At 34.2% G+C, this 25,969-nt stretch overlaps 1 protein-coding gene across 5 annotated transcripts in view; it reads right to left on the bottom strand.

The window, feature by feature from the left end:
• Window positions 1-25,969, bottom strand: part of DPH6 (diphthamine biosynthesis 6) — a 186,290-nt gene that overhangs the window by 143,215 nt on the left and 17,106 nt on the right. Inside the window, exon 4 of one of the 5 annotated variants that reach the window (XM_036109152.2) lies at window positions 6,722-6,907. The exons of the other annotated variants lie outside the window; for them this stretch is intronic. Within the exon in view, the coding sequence (XP_035965045.1) occupies window positions 6,722-6,907 (186 nt within the window). Of the gene's footprint in view, window positions 1-6,721; window positions 6,908-25,969 lie in introns of those variants that run through there. 5 annotated transcript variants of the gene reach the window in all.

The following is a 25,969-nucleotide window of genomic DNA, read 5'->3' as shown; positions in this document are numbered from 1 at the left end:
GGCACTGCACCTTAATCTACATCTCCAGCAACTAGAAAAAAGCCTGCAACAAACCAAGAGAAAAAAAAAATGTATATTAACATTCTGCAACTCATACAGCATGTGTAAACATTATGAATAACAGTTATATACTGTGTGACTTCTTATCTTTGCACCTCTAGAATTTATCATTTTATTGAAGTTCAAAGAAAAAGGCATATAGAATAAAATCATCTGACGAAGTTCCTCCTCATATTGTTTTCTCATATAAACTTTTCAAAATGTTGGTGATGTGCCCATTTTCTGCCCACAAAGCTTTCCCAAGAAGAAGATTTTAGTAGATGGGCCCCTGTAGAAAAACTGAACTGTGGAAAATATTCAATTAATTCCAGTTGGTATCCAGCTAAAGCAAAGTTCAAAACAAACATACTGAAATGCACAAAATTTGACTTGATATTTGCCAATGCCAAAGCAACTGATACATGAATGACTAAGAGGAAAGACAAAGACAAAATAAGGAACAAGAGAATTTCTACCACACTATTCCTGAATTCACAGAAGGACAGTTAGCTTCTCTAAGAACCAGATCAACAGAGAAACCATGACAGATAAAAATGATCTTATTAAACTAGTTAAGAATGAGCAATGCTCCATTGCTCCCATGCAAGAGAAACATTTTATCTAGTGACTTGGATAATATTATTAATAATATTAACAATACTATTAACATTAGTTAACATTATTATTATTGGGATGCCTGGGTGGCTCAGTCGTTAAGTGTCTGCCTTCGCTCAGGTCATGATCCCAGAGTCCTGGGATGGAGCCCCGCATCCAGCTCCCTGCTCTGCGGGAGGCCTGCTTCTCCCTCTCCCACTCCCCCTGCTTGTGTTCCCTTTCTCGCTGTGTCTCTCTCTGTCAAATAAATAAATAAATTCTTTAAAAAAAATTATTATTATTATTAATGTAATAGTTAACATTTATTGAAGCTTCCTTTATGATCTATTTTACATGGATTATCCCATTAAATGCTCATGACAATCCTATGATGTAGGCACTATCGCTAACCCCAACTTTACAAATGTGAAAGCCACAGTGTAGAGAAGTTAACTAAACCAAGGTTGTATAGGTAGCATGTGGTAGAGCCTAGAACACAGACACGTCTGACTTCAGAAGCCCCACTTATCTCTTGTAGGCAAAAAAACAAAACAAAAAAAAGCATTTCTTATTACACACAATATTGATTTCCCTAAATATATGTAATTATAAAGATATCATTGGACATCATTAAAGTAAAAGATGAAAATATACAGTGTAACACGGGTTCTCAACCTTTTTGGTCTCCAGACACTGATACATGCAACATACTGTCCCTTCTTACAATCCAGTGATGGGGAGGAAATACCATCCAGTTAATCCTGATATACCCAGAGCTGTCTGTCCCACTCTGAGAATTCCACAATATACATACCTATATCTTTATGTATAAGCAATGCTACTTATAGCCCCATCCAAATCTTGCTTGTGGCTCAAAAAGATTAATAAATAAAATGTATATTCAAAGATTTTGCCACGATTCTCTCATGGAAGACTCATGTTAAAAAAAATAATCACATACTTCAATATTAACTCATAATAAAGAAAGCTGAATTAATAAAAAAGAATAAAATGTTACTTTTTCTTGGGTTTAATCTGTTTCATTCAGCAGCAATGATCTCGTCTCATATTCTACTACCTTGAAGAAATTTAAAGGATTTCTTTGGAGGACTGCTATAAAATTATCATTGACATTTTAATTAAAAAAAGAAATGTATGTGGAATAAACAGGACATTTCCTCTAACAGTCTGCAGTGGCTGCTCCATTGCTTCTTTGTACAGTCTTGGTAAATTATGCAGGCTCTCACTAGACAGAGCAGCTGTATTTCACTGTCTTCAGTAATGTAATCTACATTTATCATTATTTTAATTAAGCAGATTCTTAATTTGGTACTTTCATCGCAAAGAAAAATACCTTATTCGTTTTTTTTTTTTTTTTTTTTGTAGACAGCATCTTGTCAGTCTTATAAACCAGAATTTAATTTTAAACATGATTCTTACTGCAACTGGTCACTATTTTTTTTTTTTAAACTACCATATTTGGTTTATTAAAAGCTTGTTCAGTCTCATTCTATCGGTTTAAAATATTGGTTCCTTCTTTATAATGTTTAAAAAAAAAAAAAAAAAGGTACTTGCACAGTTCTCAATTTTAACCCAAGTAATATACTAAAAACAATGTGATTTATTATAATATTAAACTCAGGATTCAAAATTAATATGAAGCACAAATAAGAACTCTTATTTGTGCTTCATATTAATAATGCTTTACTCAATGTTGAGAAAATTCAATTCACAAGTTCTTTGTGCAAGATTATTTTTAACATCAGGTCACTTGAAGTGTCTGAATCTATAGCTAAATCCATCACTGTGGAATGCAACAGCTTTTAATCATCTTGAAGACAAGTTCTGAATATTTTTTATTCATTTCCCATTATTATTTGTAGTCACAAGTTAATTTCTAAAAAATAAATTAGTGAATTACACTTGAAATGTGCTTGCCTAAATGGTTCACATAGAAACAATTACTCAAATAGTGCAATGCCACACTAAATTGTGCATTTTAATACATATGGTATCTCAAATCCTCTATGTCAATAAGGGAAGGCCTGATATTTAAAAAATTCTGTATTTAGCATATATTAATTGAGCATCTTTTATGTGCCAGGTAAAGAATTAGCTGCTTTGAATTCAAACCAAAGAAGAACAAAGCCTCTGCACAAAAGAGAGAGAGAGAGAACATATGTGTACACACACATATACGTATATGGTAAAGTGGTTTCTAAACTTTGTTCCTTCAAAGACAGACTTTAGGCCCCCATCTCCACTTCAACCAGAAAAGCTCCAGTTTCATCTATTTTTATAAATCAGTCTTTTTTTGTAACTGGGTAGAGAAAGCAAAATCCACTTACCTAGAAAATATGAAGAAAGGCTCTAGACTACTACTGACAACACAGGCAAATGAAAAGTATCCTAAGTTTTCTCAGATACACTAAGGGAAAAAAAAAAAGACTCTTTTCTTGAGTTTCATTTATTATCAGTTTTCACATGTTGCCAAATATTGGTTTGTAGGTAAATGTCCACTAGAGTTTATAAACATGGCTTATTTAAGAAGTTTGGGGATGAAGTCTGTAAAGAATTGAAAGTTAATGTGCACCTCATTTTATCAGTCCACATTACCAAGAAATGCCATGTCAGCTTTCGGATTCACATAAACCATCAGAAGTTATGAGATGGAAATTTTTGAAAAATCTAAAGTACATTAAATGTGTTCTAGATTTTTATTAAAACTTCCTTGTATAAAACAATGCCATTTACCTTCACGCTGTGATTTTTGGAACAAAGTAACCATTTGGGCATTTATAATAACTTGGCCAACTAATATATATTATATCTAATCCCTCACAAAAACCTCAAAAGATAAGCTATTTTTACTCCCATTTTGCAGATAAGGACGCAGGCTCAGAGATTCAGAAATGTGTTCACCATTACATAGTGAATACATGGAGAAGCTAGGATTTGGGCCCATGCCCTTTTTACTAAAACACTTTCAGAAGCAAAATAAACTTAGCCCATCGATTATTCACTTCTAATCACAGCTAAATATGACATCTGCTTTTATTATCATCTAATAACTTCACATAAAGTTGTGTTTACAATGAAAAATTTAGCTATCAATATATATAATCAAATAGGTAACCAATAAAGAAAGGAAGGCAAATCTAAAATTTAAATCAATGCTAATGAATGACAAATACTTTAGACATTGTGTAACTCCCTTGGTTTGAATTTAAATAATGTCCTGTATAAAGACTGGGTTGCCCAATTCAGGAACAAGTAAAAGTTAAGTTCTAGGCAGCCCACTTAGGCTCTAATTAAATAGAAGACATGAGTACAAAGGAACTAAATTATTTTTTAAAATACTCCTATTGGAACTCAACTTCAAAAAGATATTTCATGAAGAGACAGTACAGCTTGTAAGATTCCTTCTATCTCAAATTACTCTGATGAATGTCTGATAAAACTTGAGATTTACCACTGGGTAACAACAAGAGGTAGCCAATAATTCTAAATGAAAACTCAGAATGGTCCTTTGTTCCCTTTGTTTAAAGTAAAGCCGCTAGTGAAAAACAAGAATGTCTACTTAGGAAAAAGGAATCTCTTGTCTGCACAAAAATTAAATTTAAATATCCTGCTTCCTACCTGAATATTTCAAATCATCTACATGTATCTACTGTTCACTAAAAGACTACAGAGGGCACTGTTGCATCAGCTTTGAAGCTTTACAATAGAAGCCTAGAAAAACTATAACATAACAATTTCTTAAAGGGTCAAATGCATGGAAATCTACCAAGCTTAATATAAGGGATAAAACCAAAATGTACGTTTTTTTAAAATAGGCTGGACTTCACTGGGACAAAAAAAAAAAACTTAACAAAAACAACTGTCAAATTGAGAACACTGCACCGCACACATTTTGCATTTCCTTTTGTAGTGCTTTCATGAGAAAGGTAACTAATCATAGCACCTCCTTATCCAATGGAAACAGGAGCCCATTGCAGAATCCTTTTTACAATCAATAGGAAAATGAATGTGGCACCTCATGCAATCTTTCCATAATTCTATCAACAGAAAGAATGCAGTCTGTTTGCATACTTTTGTCTAAAAGGCCAATTCCATTTGTCCCCTCTTTGGGTAAAATGACAGCTACAGATCAATCACTCTTGCGTGAAAGTAAACACATTGCAAAAAAAAACAAAACAAAAAAAGAATCAAAACTGAAATCCTCACCGTTTTTAAACGTAATTTTGTTACACACATAACAAACTCAAAGCAAAATAGAAAAAGCAGGTTTTTCCTCATAGACATGCATTTTCGTGCTATTGTGCAATAGTACTGGGATACAAAATTTAAAAGTTAACAACTCACAAATATTATAATTATATATGAATAGCATTCAATTAAGCTTCTGTACATTTTCTGTTCTCTCACATCATTCCTGCTACAATTCTTTGAAACTAAATTAATTAAGTACAGTGCCAGAGGTTTTTTTAATACATGTTTGCGATGTATTACAATAAGACTAGTATATAAAATATAAAGCTTTTTATTACACTACCACTTAATTTTTTCCACTTGCTTATTCACCAAAAATTTAGATTTCTGATACTACAAATAATACAAAAATGAAAGAAAGTTATTTTATTTTGGTAATTTAAAAATAATGTCTCAAATTGCTTAACCTCTGTAGAAACACTAACATTAGCTGTAAGAATTATATCATGGCCAGGCAACTAGAGATAACATGTAAAATGAGAAAGGAGGATACTCCATTAATGCATATCAGATCACAACACCACATCACATATTAGATAAATCAACATTAATACAGGTGTCATCATAAAACTAAGGCCTCTAATAAAGAATCTCAAATTCCCTAGAAAAACAGTATACAACTCATTTTGTCACTCTCAAACTTCCAGAGAGATTAGCACCTTCTCTGAAATCAAAGCGCAGAACTGTGAAAGTGTTAAAAATTCTTCAATAATATGTCAACCTACTCATAAATCAAAAAAGGGGGCAGGGGCTTCAGATGGTACGTAGATTTCATTTTATGACAAAAGCCTCGGTTTAACAAGTTATTTTCAGCCAATAAAAGTCAAAAGTAAAGCATTGTTAAAGTGGGCAGCACTGACTCTAAGGCTGTAACTTATTAAGTTAACCAAAATGCTACTTGAGTACTGCTCCCTTAAATTATTAATTTACGAGTTTTAAGCGCTTAGTCTCCTCCTGAGACAAGGTGGTTTGCAGGTATGCTGAATGCATGTAAATAAACAGAAAGCTTTTATAATAGTCTAATAACACACCAAACATAATAAAACAACCCTTTTTAATGAACACTGAATGCACAATCCTATGAACCAAGTTTATATAAATGGGCTATATAATTTAAAGAAACTGTAAGATCCTCTAGGAAGTAAATGCACAAATTCAGAAAAATTAAACACAAGCCTATTGATTTTCATTGATCTGATAAAATGCTTACAACAAAATTAAAATGTTGCTGTGCCTATGTCACATGCAATTTTGGAGAAATATAAGAGAAAATGTCGTAAGCTGTTAGAAAATTTATTTGCAATATTGCTTTTCATCTACCTTAAGTATGACTGCAAAAAAAAATCAGGTAATGTCTTTTTAATATTCAGTGTATTTAACTAGATATTTTAGTTTACTATTGTAGAAAGAAATGCAGCATATTAAAATCAATTTTAGTTAACTCTAATTTATGCAAAGCTTGATTGTGAGCAATAGCTGCTAAAAGGATGCAGCATTGTTGATTCATATACAAGCATTTTACTTAACTACATTGGATAATAGCAGTGCTCCTAAAGGAGTATAAAAAGCAAAGTGATTAGCAGTCATTACTGTTAATTAGTGCTCACATTACATTCCTTGGGATGAATCTCCTTTAAGTTGAATACATGGGAAGTTTATTTTTTAAAGAACTGCCAAACCTTGCCTAGGTAAGTATTAGAATAAATCGTCAACTATCAGTAAACAGACTAAAAAACAGGGACAGATCAGCATCCAATTAGTATGTCTAAGTTTTTAAACAGGAAAAGGGTTGAGGGGAATGAGTATAACTGGAAACTCATACTTCACATTCTGCAATCTCACTGATAAAAGGAGGAAATGTGTGTTTATCAAACTTGCTGTGAGTGCACAGTTCATTTGGAGTCCTGTAAACAATTGCCTGACTGCCCACTTCCAAATGCATGTGAAAATCTTGGAGATTCGGAGCATCATATTCAGCAAGCAAGGTCACTCTAGTGATGCCCTGGAAATGGGAAATTAGGAAAACGTGGCAATCAGAGGTTTAGGGCTGACCAGAAAAAGCCCTCAGGCTGGTTTACCATCTTTCACCACCAGTCAGGCTGTCTCTGCTTATTCAGTATTAACACGACAGGAATGAGAGTGAATGAAAAGAACTCCACACACCTAACTGGGACATTGCCTTTCTTGTTTAGAAAATGATAGGCATTTGTCACAGGAAAAAAAAACAAAAACAAAAAAACCCCACAACAACCATAAAACTCAAACACAGCTTTCAAGAACAAGCTCTGAAAGAAAAACAGGCTCCTCATGAACCTTCAGCAAAGAACCTAGGGAATGGCGACATCCTGTTGATTCTCAGGTTTCCTCTCTTCCTATACCATTCTGTGCATTTTAAAATGGAGGCCAAATCTTTGACAAAGAAGCTTTAAATACAATGTATGGTCATTAGAGGTAAAATGTTTAAAAATTCAAATGTGCAAAAATTATACAATCATTCTTATTACTTTGTATATGCAGATCTAAAATATGTCCTTCAATTATTTTCCTATGCATATATTCTACAAATAAGTTTTACAAAAATATAATCATATACCATTCAGGGTATTTGGTAATCTATTTGCTTCTCTTAATAACATACACAGATGTTGGGGTGCCCTGGTGGCTCAGTTGGTTAAGTGACTGATTTCAGCTCAGGTCATGATCCTGGAGTCCCAGGACTGAGTCCTGCGTTGGGCTCCCTGCTCAGGGGGTAGTGTGCTTCTCCTTACGACCCTCCCCCTTCTCATGTTCTCTCTCTCTCAAATAAATAAATAAAATCTTAAAAAAAAAAAAAATAACATACACAGATGTATTTCTATAATTTCATTTTGATGCTATATAGATACACCATAATTCAGTTTGCCAGCCATTTATAAATCTTTGAATACATCTTTATTTCCTTAGAATAAATTTCCCAAAGTGGAAATGCTTGGTACAGAGAGTCTATTTTTTGGGTCTGATGAGATCTGCCAAATTACCTCAAAAAGGCTGAACCAATTTATAGGGCTGCTGGTAGCACATAGGATACCCATTGCTTCAAAACCAGTATTATTTCTTAATCCTGCCAAAGTGATAGCCGCATTTTTGAGTTAGTGAGGTTGCACATTTTTTGGCCATTTGGATTCCTTTCTCTATGAACTGCCTGTTCATATCCTTAGCCCATTTCTCTATTTGGAGGCCAGCTTTTAAAAATCAAAAAAATAGTGAGAAATTCTTCTCAAATGCTACAATAGAGGATTCCCAAAAAGAGATTAGTTTGAAGAGGTAGATGGTAATTATATAGACATTCAAAGACCCTATCAGGGTGGGTAACTTCATATGAGACTCTTTTACAACATATCATATTATAGAAGGAGACTTCCCAACCTACCCAAAAACAAAAATTAAAAACTGAACTGGTTTAAATATTATCTCATTGAAGCTCCCTTTATTTTCTATAAATGGAAAATCTATTATATTAATCTATTAATCTGGAATTAACAGTACTGTTTTGTTGTTGTCTCTCTCTCTCTTTTTTAATTTTCTGTTATTCCAGGGAACAGTTTGCACACACAAAAAATGCTAATTGTCTTATTAGCTATTTTGGTAAGTCATGGAAACAGACTGTAACTATAGATGATGGACAGGTTCCTCATGCTATTATTACCCTGGATCAAGGACTTAATTAAAATGTGTCATTCTTGAGAAAAGTACTAAGCATAAGAAAAAAATGAAAAATGCCCTCTCCCCCAAGTGAGCTCAATTAGGCCTTTTCTCACAGAACCAAGGAACTGACAAAGTAGCCAAATATACTAATTCCTACTTTATCTTTAGAAACAGATTTAGATTAGAATATAATTTCAAGCTATAGATCATGTCTTTTCTTTTTCAAACAAACCATAGATTAAAGCTGTTACCTAGAATAGTGCTTTTCAAACTGTGTTAAAGACAAGGTTTTTTTCTTTTACTTTCCAAAATTTTGAAGACAGAAATGCCTGTAAAATACGATTAAAATAAATTACAAAAAAAAAAAAGGAAATTTTAAAAAGATATAAAATACAAAGCATTTTTTGTTATTAGACTCAGATACAAAATTACTCTCAAACAACTATAAAAGTTTCCAAATGCTTATTTTCCATTTCTATAAATAGCTGACCTTGGACCAACAACAATTACTTCATGGACTAGCACCAGCCCCTAGACCACACTTTAAGTAGCAACAATTTAAAATAATTCTGAGAGCTATGAAATGAGATGAGATCAAACACAGATAGATCACTTTGATCCTTGACTCAATAACATCACTTCCCCTTATCAAACCACATGCCCACCCCTCTGTCTCACTGTAAATTCACACATGCCTGATTGGTTTATATATATGTACTATATATGTACTATTATATGATAATATCTGCATGATAACATGAGATCGTGCTAGGAGGCAAAAGAACACAGTGATTAAAAGTACGTATCATACTACTTTCTAGCTGTGTAATCTTGGACAAGTTAGTTAACCTCTCTGTATCTCAGTTTATTTGCAAAATAGAGAAAATAAACCAGAGTTGATAAAGATAAATTAGAATATAATATATATAATGTATAACAGTGCCTGACAGTGCTGCATAAACAACATCAATTAAATTATAATGCAGAAATAATTGAAAAAAAAAATCACATGGCTCTGGGCTTTCTAACAATTAATATAAAAAGAAAACTAGAATGAGTTGCATGATTTACAGTGTTCACACAATAATAACTGTCCAATAGTTATAGTAAGGCAAAGCTATTACAAAGACCAGGAGAAATTCCACCCCTGGAGTGTCATAGAGTTGAATGTGTGATATGGTAAAAATCTGGGGCACCTGGGTAGCTCAGTCTGTTAAGCGTCCAACTCTTGATTTCCGCTCAGGTCCTGATCTCAGGGTTGTGAGATCAAGCCCAGTGTTACGCTCCATGCTCAGCAGGGAGTCTGCTTGAGATTCTCTCCCTCTGGCCCTCGGCCCTGTGTGCACACTCTCTCTCTCAAATAAATAAATGAGTCTTTTAAAAAAAAAAGATACGGTAAAAATCCTCAACAGCACCCTTAGAGCAAATGTATAACAAAAATTTTGAGCATCTCATATGGACAAGGCCTCATGTTGAGCACTGCAGAGTATCCAAAATTGAAAAACACACAGTCTTTGCCTTTAATAGGTATAAGCTAACAACGAAGATATACTGTATATGCAAATAATTATATAAAACAAGGCATAACGTAGTAACTTCCCTCAAGTCATTAAACACAACAGAAATTCAAAAAATGAAAGCTACACTTAAGGAAATCACCTTTTGAATCCCTATTCTCCTTCAACACAAAACCCAAGGGTCTATTATGAGCCAGCCAAACCATGTACAGGTCCCCAAGTCTATTGCTCCTTCTCTGGTCCCCATCACTTACTACCTGAAATTTTAAGATACCACTTTGCACTCTATTCTCTTTGAAATTTTAATATCCTTCTTGAGAGATGTATGTCATCCTCATCTGTTCTCAGGTGCCACCTCCATTCTAGTCTCCTCTTTACTCTTTTTAAGCCCTAGAGGGCCCCTCTGACCTTATAGCACCTAGCACAGTACTGCTACAGGCTCAAAGGCCAACTGATTCCTGAGTTGGGTAGTCATGAATACCCTCAGGTTACAAGGTTTTCTGAAATTGATGGCTAAAACAGTAGTTATTAGACTTTTGAAGAGACCAATGTGAGACTATAATAAAAATCTGGACCTCTCCCCAGAAAAATGTACATATACAAAAAATTTGCACAAAATCTCAGAGTTCAAAAACACCTCTCTCCCCTAGATTAAGAAATCTTGTCTTATATCACATTATCCTGCACTGAATTCCACTAGACTGATTTTTATTAGCTTTCTATGACCAAGTCCAGGTTATATGACCACTCAAATCAGTAGAACTTTGGTGAGGGTTAAGAAAGTCACCAAAATGACTATAAGACCAGTAAAAATTATTAAAAGAGCTAAATTGTGAAAAGCTCAAAAGGGAGACTGTGAATTATTTACCAAATAACGATGATTCTCCCTACCCTCCTCATTTCCCAGCAAAATTAGTACGTAGGAAAGAATCCATAAGGCAACTGGTCTTAAAATAGACCTTGGGTCATTTCAATGGCTCTGGAACCAATCCTATATTAGGAAGCAAAGAATTCTGTATAAGGAAGTTAATAAATGTCTGATAAATAATTTCTGCCTTTCTGATTTCTCAATGTATTTTTATAGAAATCTATCAGGAACAATATTAGCTGAATTTTGTCAGGGTTAGATGGGCTTAATTTTGTTCACTAAGTTTAATTTAACAATTGCTCATTAAGCACCCAATGTGTGTAAGTATACAAAATAACCACATGACCCAGCACTGTAGATGTTATGAATAACTGCGACATAATTCCACTGGCACTGAGAGGTAATAGCTTTCACATACAGGATTGCACATAATGGCCCTTTTCTATTGCTACTGGACATTTAAAGAGCCATTTTAAAAATCTCTTAATTTTTCATATTCTCTTTCAAAAGTTTAAATTCTCTAAAGTCAGTTCATGTAACTTTCAAATGGAAGTTCTTGCTTGAGGCTTTTTATAAATGAGTTAATAGAAAATACACTGCTTAGATGTTAAGGATAAGCATAGGATTAAATCTTAAAAGAACATGCCAAAATAAGTTTTGATTGGAAGAAAGCATCTATAAATAAAAACCTTTGTCATCTTTGGGTTCACTTCCCTATTTTCTTTTGAAACGACCCATGCGTCAGTTTATTCATGTAGGTAACTAGATAGAAAACATCAATTCCACATGTCCTTAGAAGGTTCAATTATCTGAATGAAAGAGTCTGAAAAAGACTCAAGAGGGCCAAAAATTAAAGGCAACAAATGTAGAAAGATAAATTCAATCTAATATAAAATACAAATTTGCCTGTATTAAAACCTCTTTCACAATTTGAACAATTACCATTCTTTTTCTTCTCTGTATTAACTTACTAATAAAGTCAAGAGGAATTACACTCATCTCAATGCCAACTTGCAGCTACTACTTAATATTAATGCACTAATGGAACTTTGTATGTAATGGAAAAAAAAAAAAAACCTGACTTTATTTAGCTTCACTGGATTATTTTGGAAGCAATGGAATAAAGAAGAAAGAAGACCTGGCACTAACATGTAGTTGGCAGCGTACAAAAACAACAACAAAAAATAAAACAAAACTAATTTATACAGCATCTTTCTTCCTAGAAACCTAAAGAGACTCTCATATATTTTCACCTTTATTCTCAAAACAGATAAATAAAAAAAGATATATCCATAGTTTACAGATGCAATAAATGAATTCCAGAGGAGTATAGTTAAACACAATGCCTGTATAGTTCAACAGTTGTATAAAGTCCCATAAAAAATAAAAAATGAAATACAATCCCTGCTTCTCAAGGTACTTAAAATCTTTAAACAAAAATCCACAAGATAAACAAAACAAAACAAAACCTAGTAGCTCTGTATATCGAAATAGATTAAGTACTATAAGAGAAACACAATGTTATATGAAGGTTCCAGAGAGGAAGATATTACATTCAGTAGGGGCATTTGAAGGAAAATATCAAAAGGAGATGACATGTGAAGAAGCAATTGGAGAGGAAAGGTTATTCTGCCTATAACACAGTACTATGCAGGAAAGACATGGACTGTGGGGGGAAAAATGAGTTCTGACATACTCTAGTATAGATGGAAAGTAGGTTCTATGTAGGGGAATACTGGGAAAAGATGAAAGATAAGTTGAAGTCATATAATACAGCACTTGACAAATCAATGGTAAGCAACATTTTGGTGAAGAGAGGAATGTGATTGCATCTACACTTTAGTAAAACTAATCCGGCAGGAGTTTGAAGGATAAATTATAGAGTGAGAGGAAAACCATAAATGGAATATAAGGGGTCAATTAATTTACAGGCCTGAAGCCAGGTTCAATCTGACATCATGCCCAAAAGCCTACAGAACCTATTTAGACTTTATATTTTGTAAGTAAGTGCAGCTAAATCAAACTAAAAAAATCTTCTGCATAGCTAGAGAAACAATCAACAAAATGAAAAGACACCTATAGAATAAGATACTTGCAAATCATATATCTGATAAAAGGTTAATACCTAAAATATGTAAAGAATTCATACGATTCACTAGCAAACAATACAAAACAGCAAAAACAACAACCCCCCCCCCCAAATAAATAGGCAGTGGAATGGAATAGGTATCTTTTCAAATAAGACATCCAAATGGCCAACAGGTACATGAAAAGGTGCTCAACATCATTAATCATCAGAGAAATACAAATCAAAACCACAATGAGATATCACCTCACATCTGTTAAAATGGCTATCATCAAAAAGGCAACAGATAACAAGTGCTGGTGAGGGTGTGGAGAAAAGGGATTACCCGGGCACTGTTGGTAGGAATGTAAATTGGTACAGCTGCTATGGAAAAACAGTATGGAGGTTCTTGAAAAAAACTAAAACCATATGACCCAGCAATCCCACTGCTGGGTATATATTCAAAGGAAATGAAAACAGGATCTCAAAGAGATAATCTGCACTCCCATTGTTCATTGCTGCATTATTCCCAACAGCCAAGATATGGAAACAACCTAACCAATCAACAGATAAATGGATAAAGAACATGTGATTTACATATATCTCATTATACTAAGTGAAATAAGTCAGAGAAAGACACATGCGGAATCTAAAAAAATCCAAACCCAGAGAAACAGAGACTAGAGTGGTGGTCACCAAGGGCTGGGGGGTGGGGTCAATGGGAAGATGCTGATCAAAGGGTACAAATTTCTAGCTATAAGATTAACAAGTTCTGGGGATCTAATGTACAGCATAGTGATTACAGCTAGTAATACTTTATTAAATACTTGAAAGTTGCTAAAAAGGTAGATCTTAAGTGTTCTCACTACAAAAAAGAAATGGTAATTTAAGTGATGGAATGGAGGTGTTAGCTAATGCTAGGGTGATAATCGTTTTGCAATTTATAAATGTATCAAGTCAAAGCACTGTACACCTTAAACTTATACAATATTACATGTCAATTATATCAATAAAGCTAAAAAGACTATATTTTACATGTAAATACCAGTAATTTACTGGTTTACCAGTAATTTACCAGTAATTACCAGTAATTTACTGGTAAAAACCAGTAAATAACTTTTCAATGCAATTATTATGATAATTTAAATCCCACCTAAATGCATTATTATGTTAAACTCATTAATATCATACATTTTGCTTCCTCCTGTGAATTCACACTAGGTGATTTTATTTAGAATTGAGAAAAAAGGATAAAATATTTTGGTTGCTATGTACCACATATAACATGAAAAAAATTAAATGTTCAATTAAAAGGACCATCAAGACTAACATTTATTTATTTATTTTTTATTTTAATCACTGGGTACTCATCACAACAAGTACACTCCTCAATCTCCGTCAACTATTTCACCCATCTCCCCACTCCTCACCCCCCTCCCCTCTGGTAACCATCAGTTTGTTCTCTATAGTTAAAAAGAGTCTCCTTCTTGGTTTGTCTTTTTCCCTTTGCTCATTTGTTTTGTTCTTAAATTCGACCTATGAGTGAAATCATATGGCATTTATCTTCCTCTGATTTCGCTTAGCATTATACTCTCTAGCTCTATCCATGTTATTACAAATGGCAAGATTTCATTCTCTTTTTTTTTCTTAAAGATTTTATTTATTTACTTGACAGAGAGAGACCGAGAGAGCACAAGCAGGGGGAACAGTGGAGGAAGAGGGAGAAGTCTCCCCGCCGAGCAGGGAGCCTGATGCAGGGCTCCACCCCAGGACACTGGAATCATGACCTGGGTTGAAGGCAGATGCTTAACCGATTGAGCCACCCAGGCACCCCAAGATTTCATTCTTTTTCATGGCTGAATAATATTCCTGTGTGTGTGTGTGTGTGTGTGTGTGTGTGTGTGTGTGTGTGTATAGATACATCACCTCTTTATCCATTCATTAATCAATGGACAGTTGGGTTGCTTCTATAACTTGGCTATTGTAAATAATGCTGCTATAAACATAGTGGTGCATGTATTCTTTTGAGTTCGTGTTTTTGTATTCTTTGGGTAAAGATCCAGTAGTGCAATTGCTGGATCATATGATAGTTCTATTTTTAACTTTCTGAGGAACCTCCACATTGTTTTCCAGAGTGGCTGTACCAGTTTGCATTCCCACCAACAGTGCAAGAGGGTTCTTTTTTCTCCACATCCTTGCCAACACCTGTTGTAAAACTAACATTTATTAGGAGTTAATCTTGATTAAATGACCCCAGCTTGATATGAAGCATCTTCTATACCATCCTATACCAGATTAAAGAGATGACAAAGATAGGGGGCTGTAAAATTTAATATCGTAATATTTGTAATATATAGCTATTGTAATTCACTTTGATTATCAACACTGCCCAGTGAAATCTGAATTAATTAGCACTGGAACTGTTAGTTTACAAAGTACTTTATATAGACTCCCTATCACTTTTTATTTAAATACCATCTTTTCGTTTAAGCCACCATCAAGCCTTATCAATCCACCTCTGCTTCCATTTCTTTGGAAAAAATTGATGGTATTTTGATAGGGATTGCATTAAATGTGTAGATTGCTCTAGGTAGCATAGACATCTTCACAATATTTGTTCTTCTAATCCATGAGCATGGAACGTTTTTCCATTTCTTTGTGTCTTCCTCAATTTCTTTCATGAGTATTCTGTAGTTTTCTGAGTACAGATTCTTTGCCTCTTTCGTTAGGTTCATTCCTAGGTATCTTATGGTTTTGGGTGCAATTGTAAATGGGATCAACTCCATAATTTCTCTTTCTTCTGTCTTGTTGTTGGTGTATAGAAATGCAACTGATTTCTGTGCATTGATTTTATATCCGGCCACTTTACTGAATTCCTGTAAGAATTCTAGCAGTTTTGGGGTAGAGTCTTTGGGTTTTCACATAAAGTATCATATCATCTGCAAAGTGAGAGTTTGACTTCTTCTTTGCCAATTTGGATGCCTTTTATTTCTTTTTGTTGCATGATTGCTAAGGCTAGGACTTTAGTACTATGTTGAATAGCAGTGGTGATAGTGGACATCCCTGCCTTGTTCCTGACCCTAGGGAAAAAGATCTCAGTTTTTCCCCATTGAGAGTGATATTTGCTGTGGGTTTTTCATAGACGGCTTTTATGATACTGAGGTATGTACCCTCTATCCCTACACTGTGAAGAGTTTTAATCAAGAAAGGATGCTGTACCTTGTCAAATGCTTTTTCTGCATCTATTGAGAGGATCATATGGTTCTTGTCCTTTCTTTTATTAATGTATTGTATCACATTGATTGATTTGTGGATGTTGAATCAACTTGCAGCCCAGGAATAAATCCCAGTTGGTTGTGGTGAGTAATCCTTTTAATGTACTGTTGGATCCTACTGGCCAATACTTTGGTGAGAATTTTTGTATCCATGTTCATCAGGGATATTGGTCTGTAATTCTCCTTTTTGATGGGGTCTTTGTCTGGTTTTGGGATCAAGGTAATGCTGGCCTCATAAAATGAGTTTGGAAGTTTTCTTTCCATTTCTATTTTATTTATTTATTTTGGAACAGTTTCAGAAGAATAAGTATTCATTCATCTTTAAATGTTTGGTAGAATTCCCCTGGGAAGCCATCTGGCCCTGGGCTCTTGTTTATTGGGAGATTTTTGATTACTGTTTCAATCTCCTTACTGGTTATGAGTCTGTTCAGGTTTTCTATTTCTTCCTGGTTCAGTTTTGGTAGTTTATATGTCTCTAAGAAAGCATCCATTTCTTCTCAAATTTGTTTAACTGTTAACAATTTAACAGCCTAGAATACACATAATATACATGCATACACACACATGTGAATGCACATTTCACAAAATATAATTAACCTTACTATGTACAATGCATTTTGATATTTTTCTATTTTATTCTAATCTCTTTCATTTAAAGGGAAAAAAAATGGTGTGACACATTAAACTGAGGAAAATACCACCTTAGGGGCTTTCTACTGCCTAAATAACCCTTGGCTTAAAATTTAAGGCACTCTTTTTGCTTCAATCAACCTTTCAGACTGATTTTCCACTACTCCTTAAACTCTGAGCTCTAGCCACATTGAACTTCTTGCTATTTCCCCAATATATCTCATGATTTCCTGCTTTCATGACTTTGGCTAAGCTCTGCCCCTAATTTGCAACATTCTTTAAGCCAATCACCCATGCTGCCTTTGTCAAAATCGAAACAACCCTCAAGGATATCAAATGTAATCTCCCCCATAAGGTCCTCCCAATGCCCCAACACAAGATTTTTTTTCCTCAGAATCCCTCTAGCCCTTTAAATTGCATTCTCCAATGGTAATTCTACCTTGTAGTATTTTCTTTGTGTATGTGTCTTATCTCCTCAGGCTCTGTGAAGGCTGAGACTGTCTCATACATCTCTTTACACTACTGGTACATTATAAGCATCCTATTAATGTTTGCAGAATGAAAGACATAAAAGAGTCTAAATTGCAGTAGTATCAAGTTAAAGTTAACAGGAAAAGTCAAGGTCAATTAATACAATCTTTGGATTCACTCAATTTTTTCTCACATCAGCATGTCACAGAGAAGGCCTCCATTGAATCATCTCTTAACAATAATAATAATTTAAAAAACTCTAAATATTTATTGATCTTATCTTTGCTTTTTATGGCTATTGTATGATTTAGGAACTACAAATCTGCTGAATGAAGATGTTCCCAATTTAAAACGGAAAGTCATGGGGTACCTGGTTGGCTCAGTTGGTTAAGAGTCTGACTCGATTTCAGTTCAGATCATGATCTCAGGGTCATGAGATTGAGCCCCACATGGGATTCTCTTTCTCCCTTTGCCCTTCCTCACCTCTGGTTGCATGTGCATGTGCTCCATCTCTCTTAAAAAAAAAGGGGGGGAGGAGTAGATGTAAAAAGACCAGTTTAAGATCTATCATATTGTTGTGTGACTATCAATAAAGTCCTGTGCTACAAAAACATGTTAAGGATGACAATAAATGAATAAAGTAATTTATATTTTTAAGTTTTGATAATATTTTCTCAGACATTTAATAGACAATATAACAAAGACAAGGTAAACTACAGGTCTAGAGATGAAGTAAAAGACTGTAGGACAGAAACATACATCTAGTGTCTTAGACAACACAACTCCAAAGTAGATATCTACAAAAAGTTTCTTACAAAATAAATGGTAGAATAGTCAGGAAAAAAGACAAAAAGTCAATAGGACACAGACAACAGAGGCTTGAAAGACAAGTCAAATATACCCAACATATTTTAAAATATATAGAGTAGATGTTAAAATAGAAACCTACAGTTTGTAGAAGAATGGAATACAAGGACATAAAAGTCAACAAGTGAATTTATACAGGCAGTGAATCAGGCAAAAAATAAAGAGTATACATGTGCATGTTTAATATTCACACACTATCAGTGATACCAAGTGGAGAAAGTTCAAGGTTGAGGAGACAGAATGATCATTTTGCTACAATGAGGTAGTCACATGTTCTAGGTTTTAGGGGGAATCTACAGATGAAGACTCTAGATCTGTGATAAGTTTACAAACTATAATAATTGACAAGTATAATCCAACATTTTATTTCCAGACAGATCTTCCATCATGTGCTTTCTATGCATGCTTGACCTTCTTGTCTGAAGGGCCGGCGATAACACAGCCTCAATAAAATCACACCTGGGAGTCAAAATGACACTTGTCTGTGCTAATTCCAACTCTTCTGTTTGGGGTCCAGAATCGATACTAGCAAAACATTTCTTGTGCCAAGGGACCAGGTTTAATGTCCAAAATCTTGGGAACTGACAGGGCTTGAGGCAAGCTGTGCGATGCTGAAGAGCCAGGAGCAATCTGTACAGGGCTAGCTGCCTGTTTAATTAACAGTATGTCTGGGTCCTCCCTGAAAATCTTAAGGCCCTCTTATATGTTTCTCATACTCTAAACCCTTTGGATTTGCTTCAAGCCACCCAACCATCTAGGGTTTTTTTCACCAAGATTCAAAGTGAAAAGAGATCCACAGAGCAATTTTCCACCATAATAAGCATGTTTTCTAACATGCAGATACCAAAAACAATTTGAAGAAGTGTCTGTTCAGCATTTTTATAAAATATTCTGAGCTGGAAATTATTCTTGGTACACTTAATGGTTACACTGCCAAATCTGATAGGATATCTTATTTTGCAAAGTTTCACAATGATGCCTACTCCATGCAAGCTTCTAAGTGGAAAAACAAAAATAAAATGAATTTACTAATGGTTTTACATCGTATTTTGTAACAGTGTTGTGGCTCCCCTGAATTAGATAAATTATTATATAAAATATAATTTGTTAAAGTTTGGACTAATTTGTTCAACAATCCTTTAAAAGTCATCCACTTGCCAGAAATACTGTTGGACACTAGAGATATAAAAATGAAGAGTACTGCCTATGTCTTTTTTTTTTTTAAAAGATTTTATTTATTTATTTGACAGAGAGAGACACAGCGAGAGAGGGAACACAAGCAGGGGGAGTGGGAGAGGGAGAAGCAGGCCCCCCGTGGAGCAGGGAGCCTGATGTGGGACTCGATCCCAGGACGCTGGGATCATGACCTGAGCCGAAGGCAGATGCTTATCGACTGAGCCACCCAGGCACCCCTGCCTATGTCTTTGAGGGTCTCACGGTCTAGCAAGAGACAGTCACATAAGCAATCCTACTAATATCATGAGAAAAACCGTAGAGGTATAGACAAGCAAACAAGGAAAAGATAGGAAGTAGATAAATTAGAGCCAATTTCATAGAAGGGTATGAGGTGAGAAGAGGTTCTTCAGCATAGAGATCAGAGTATGGGAAAGCACAGGCAAAGATTCAGACATGAAAAGCAATCTCCCAGAAACCTAATTAGTTCATTATAACTTGAACCCAGAAATTTGTGTGGGAATGACAGGATCAGACAGGCAGGAATGCAAGGGTCTCTTCTTAAAGAGTCTTTTGTGTCAGGCTAATGTGTTTGTTGTTTGTCTTAATACTGGGTTATTTAAGTATTTATGCAGATATATATAGCAGAGGGGCTGAATGGTACACAAGGCAATACCGAAGGCAAGTTAACAACTTAGGAGACTCTTGCACACTACAGGTGAAAAACCAGTAATGGTGAGAATGAGAGCAAAGGGTCAGATATCAGAAGTCATGGAAGCAATATCAACAAGTCCTAGAGACCTAATAGTAGTGGTTGGCATGGGAATTGAGAGAGAGTGGAAATCCAGTAGTGAGGCTCCAGGTTAGACTCAGGTGATAGGGTAAATGAGGATGATTTTAACTAAGAGGGAGCAAGTTCGTGCAGAAAGAGAACGAGTAAATTTTGAATTTGTTGATTTTATCATGCCTATAGAATATTAAGGTGGAGAAATCATGAGCAACTGAATACAAGTCCCAGAGTATAAGCTCACTGTTGTGGTTCCAATGATCAACTATTTTTGAAAGAGGATAAGAAGGAAGGAGGTAGAGAAGAGATGGAAGAAAGGAGCAAGATACTGAAAGAAGAACAATTTAGGATGGTGCCCAAGTTTGTAAGCAGCTGAAACCTATCTATTTTTCAGGAAACCTGCTGCTTTTTACCTCCCTGACACAGTTTGCACTTCTACCAGCAATAGCCTGCTTTGTATTTGGAGACCCACTTTACCCCCAATGGGTTCTTCCCACAGAACCACAGTAAAATACAGTTCTAGTAATCATGACTCCATCTCTTGCTCTGGGAATGGCACATGACCTAAGCCTACCAGTCAAATGAAATCATCTTCTCCCAACAAGTGGCTCACGGATGATACAAGTCAGGCCACTAAGTGACAATGAAATATAATTGGGTTTTCCTTTGAGTTATTTTAAAAGACTGGAGCTTTTCCTACTAGATTTGAACCAGGAAGAATGTAACCAGGAGCCATCTTCTGACTGTAAGGGTCTAGTCAGAGAATGGAATCAACAGAAAATAAAAGAAAGAGGTGGAAACGGGGAAAAAAAGATTCTGATTATATAATTTGTGTCCTGTATCTAGTTTACTTGAAGCCAAACTTATCTTTAGGTTATTGTCAATAAAGTCTCTTTTTCTTAACGAACACTTGTGCACTATTGGTGGGAATGCAAACTGGTGCAGCCACTGTGGAAAACAGTATGGAGGTTCCTCAAAAAGTTATAAATAGAACTACCATATGATCCAATAATTCCACTACTGGATATTTACCCAAAGAATACAAAACACTAATTTGAAAAGATATATGCACCCCCATGTTTACTGTAGCATTATTTACAATAGTGAAATTATGGAAGGAGCTCAAGTGTCCATTGATAGATGAATGGATAATGGATAAAGGTGGCATATATATTCAATGGAATATTATTCAGCCATAAAAAAGAACAAAATCTTGCCATTTGCAATAACATGGATGGATCTAGAGAATATAATGCTAAGTGAAATAAATCTGTCAGAGAAAGACAAATACCAATGATTTCACTCACATATGGAAGAAACAAAACAAATGAATAAAGCAAAAAAGAGACAAACCAAGAAGGAAACTCTTGTAATCAACATAAATCTAACCAATACAAACAGTAAAGTGGCAATTGATATTTTCTAAAAATATTAAGTTAAAATCTAGTTTTTAAAAAATCATTTATAAACCTTTCTATAAAAAGTAAACATTCTGTTTAAAAAAACAAAGACAATTACTCATTATCATATTCAAATTATAATATAAGTGTTAATTAAGGAATTTAAGATCATCGACACCAAGATAAAATGCCTAATGAGAAAAAGAATATGAGATAAGAAAAGTAGCAAGGATTAGAAGAGGAAGACTGAAACTGAATATTCAACTTTGGGAAGAATATGAAATGAATTCCATTAGAAAGAAATTAACACAGATTTCTGGATGAAGAGAGTTCATTAAAATAAAAACAAAGGTAAAACCTCTAGAAAACAAAGAGAATGTGGGGCAGGCAGGGGCAGACATCAATGGCAAAAGGATTTCAATAAATTTCTTGAGTCAGTAGATCAAGAAGGAACAATGACTGATAAATCAGCATAAGAAGCTGTAACCTACTATTCGCACTGAAGAGAAGAAAGCCAAGGAAGAAAACAAACTAGGCTACATTATCCTGAACTCCAGGTATAACAAGTGTGAGATGTAGGGATGAAAATTCTAAAATCAAAAATGTTCACAATCAGCTTTGCTCTTGCCTTATTCTTAGATATGAATACACAACCAAAACAGCTGAGAAAGAGAAAGAGAAAAAAATAAGAGAAAAAAGGCCCTAAAGAAAACATTAGTATTTTAGGAAACAAAAGATGATGTTTAAAAAAACTAATTTGTATTTTAAGAGAGATATAATGATGTTATATCTATTGAAGGAGAAATAAGCTGTTATAAAAAAGAAACAATCAATAAACAATTAAAAGTTACTGAATACCGAAAATATGATTGCTAAGAAAGTAGGGCATTTAAAAAGGAAATCTCACATAATGTACAACAAAATGACATAAGAGTAGAAAATAATGTGAAAAAAGACAAGAGACATGAAGATTCAATCTAGGATGTCTAACATCTGATCAGTGAGAGTAACAGAAAAAGAGATTAGAGAGAATCAGGAGAGCAAATTATCAAATAAAGGAAGATGTAACAGAGCCATCCTCAAACTGCAATCATATGGGTTCTGCTATGTTTTGTGTCAGATTTGATATCAGGTTTTCTTCCATCCAAAAACAAAAAGCCATAGCAGTTCTAGGTCTTACATCCACACATCCTTCTGTACTAGAGAAAGTGTTTATCTTTTGCCAACCATCTCTCATCCTAGGCTTCATTCTATTTGGTACACATAGGTTAACAAAACCATCCCTGATCCAATCGCCATAGTCAGGAGAATGCCATGTTGTGACTGGCTTTCACCTGGATTAATACCATCCCTGAACGGTCATTATGGGAAAGAGGACAGGGACATGCTGCCACTCAACAGGAAGCTTCAGAACGGATACTGGAGAAGCAACCTTCAATATCGAATGCATTGTTGTGACATTTCAGTACACCAACCATAAAGACACAATCATAAAAGTTAATAGGGAGGAAAAACGACTTAGCTTAAAAGAACAAAAATCACATCAGCCTCAAATTTCTCATCAGCAAAATGCTACCAGACCATGGAGCAATACCTTCAATGGTTTGAGGAAAAATTACTTTTCAATCTAAAATTTTAAGTTCAATGTATCCATGAAATGTGGGGGCAGAAAAGGAACATTGCCAAAATGTAAGGATTTCAAAGTACCTTCTCTATGGAAGTTTCTTAAAGATGGACTCTACTTGAAAAGAGGGAATAACCAAGAAAGAGGAAGATATCAGGAACAGTAAGAAGTGCCTCCAAACCACTGGAGAAAGAATGAATATGTTAATCCTTAAATATATTCTCCATAGGGATATGGTGTTTACATGTACCCTTCAGTAATGATTACATTTCTTCCATGACTTAAAAAGAAAACACAAAGAATTTGAAAATTACTGTATTTCCAGGAAATAATCCAAGTTATCTAATGCCAAATTAATACAGATGAAAACCATGGAGACATTTTAATATTAAATAAATTCTAAAGAATTAAAAAAAAGGCTAGCTATATGAAAACCAGGTTATCTTGTAACCTTGAGATACACATATGTATCTACTTGTCATAATCACGTGGTAACCTATGAGCTATAAAGGCTTATTACATTTCTATTAGTTTTCAAAACTTCTACAAAATAGTTAAGAAACTTAACTCTGTAAATCATTGCGACTTCTTTTCAGCAATTAGTCGTTAACATACTTTGCAAAAAGAAACCTCTCCTACTCAAAAATTAGCTCTACTATTTTGGGGAAAAAAGAGATACAAAACCAAAAGATTGACGTACATATAAAAGTCACAAAACTGCAACCTGTTATAAATAAATGTTTACAATGAAAATGAATCTAAATGCTTCCAAAGCTCATTAATATTCAAAGGATTAAAAAATTGCAATTCCATCTTTTTCTTAGAATGAGTAAACACTAACTTGAAGAATTATAGCTCTTCTAGATTCATTTTTTTCCATAATTACTCAATTATTTGTTAGAATATGTAAAACCTCTATTGGAATCCTTACACCAGTGTTTCATAAATGGATTTAACTATAAAACCTCGTTATACAATATCTTCCATAAAAGCAATATATTTCCAATATTTATGTCCTTAAAATATCCTACAGTAAAATTAATATTTCTATACAGAAAAAGAAGGAACTATTTAGTCCCCGACAACTTGATAACACCTCTTTCAACTATAGTTATAATTATCATGTACGAACTTCCAAAGCAGTTGTCAAGATTTAACATTAGCATTAATTTATGTCATAACTGACGGTTACTATAAAGATAATGGCAAAGCATCCATTTCTCCAAAGACAGCATGGATCGAAAAGGAAATTTCTTCTTAATTACTACTAATCTGCCCATTTTTAATTAAATTGATTAGTAATTTATTATCCTTCCCTTTCTTGGAAGGCTGTTATTATCACATAGTTTCTCCAAAGTTATCAGTTATCAGTGATTTTTAAGCAATCCAATTACTTCTCATGTGAGTCCCACCATTTTGTAGTATCGGTTTATGCTAAAAACTTATTACCCAATTTCTTTGTACCCTGAAAAAGAAACTTAAAAAATGCAGACTTTGCACTCATTATTTCACACCTTAAAGTGAACAGTGTCAAGATCTTATTTATATAGAGAAGACCATTTAAGGTGGAACTTTTATGCCTTTCTCCCTTGTTTGAAAATCAAAATAGTTATTAGTATGTATCTTCCCACAGGAAAGAAAGGAAGTCCCTGAAATTTCCTTTGAAAAATATCTACTTCTTATGCTATCCATAACTAAATTATGGCATTATTCTAAAAATTTTCCCTATCAGTTTCTTTTTTAAAGGGTAAATAAAAATGAAAATGTTCTGACATACAAAATGAGAAATATTTCAATCAAGCAAACTTCGAAAGAATTTAAATCTTCATATATTTTTCTTAATCAAAATCCTTAATTGGTATTAAGCTTTGATCAGCATCAAATTTAAAGTATAACACTGAAGTAACTACTTGAGACCAGCAAATTTTCATGACATTAGTTCATAATGTAACTTCTGAAAAGCTGAGCTTCTCTGAAGAATGAGAAAATGAAATGCAATGTCCCTTGGTAGAAAGGACAGAAATCTTCCTTTCTTTTGTGAAAAAATGCTAAGACAAGCAGGAAATATCAGCTTAAAGTCTCTATTTCATTAGATACGCCTTGTATGAATTGACTATAGCTGACTGAAAAAAATTCATATTAAGAAGAATACAGAATGTATTCAAACAGGTAACTATCAATGAAAATGAAAAGATAATGGCTTAGTATAAAATAATCTCCATGAATTAACATGTATTGAATATAGTATCTATTAGATATATGAGTCCCATACTTTCTCTCCTAAATTTTCTGTTTAGAAAAATTAACAATGAATGCACAATGGCTGCTAAACTCTTATGTACCAGGACTTAAGTATTTAATTCATACCTCTGTTACTAGATTTAAGCAAGGCTCAGTCTCTCACTTTCATTAGGTCTATTTAAATTTCACCATACCAGAAAGGTCTTGCTTGACCACCCCTTGTCATCACTCCTTATCACCTTGACTGTTTCATTCTTCTCCATAATACTCTTTACCACCAAGCATATGATTTGCTTGTCTTTCTACTGTCTGTTTGCTTCCACTGGAAAGTAAGCTCCAGCAGAACAAGGCTTTGTCTGATCTGTTCATTGCCCTATCTCCAGTGTCTAGAACTATATACCATGCACACAGTAGGCATTCAATAAGTATTTGCTTAAAAAAAGATTAAAATTTCATCAGCTA

Source organism: Halichoerus grypus, chromosome 8 (genome assembly GCF_964656455.1).
Source record: "Halichoerus grypus chromosome 8, mHalGry1.hap1.1, whole genome shotgun sequence".
Taxonomy (NCBI): Eukaryota; Metazoa; Chordata; class Mammalia; order Carnivora; family Phocidae; genus Halichoerus; species Halichoerus grypus.
This window is presented reverse-complemented; position numbering and strand designations above follow the sequence as displayed.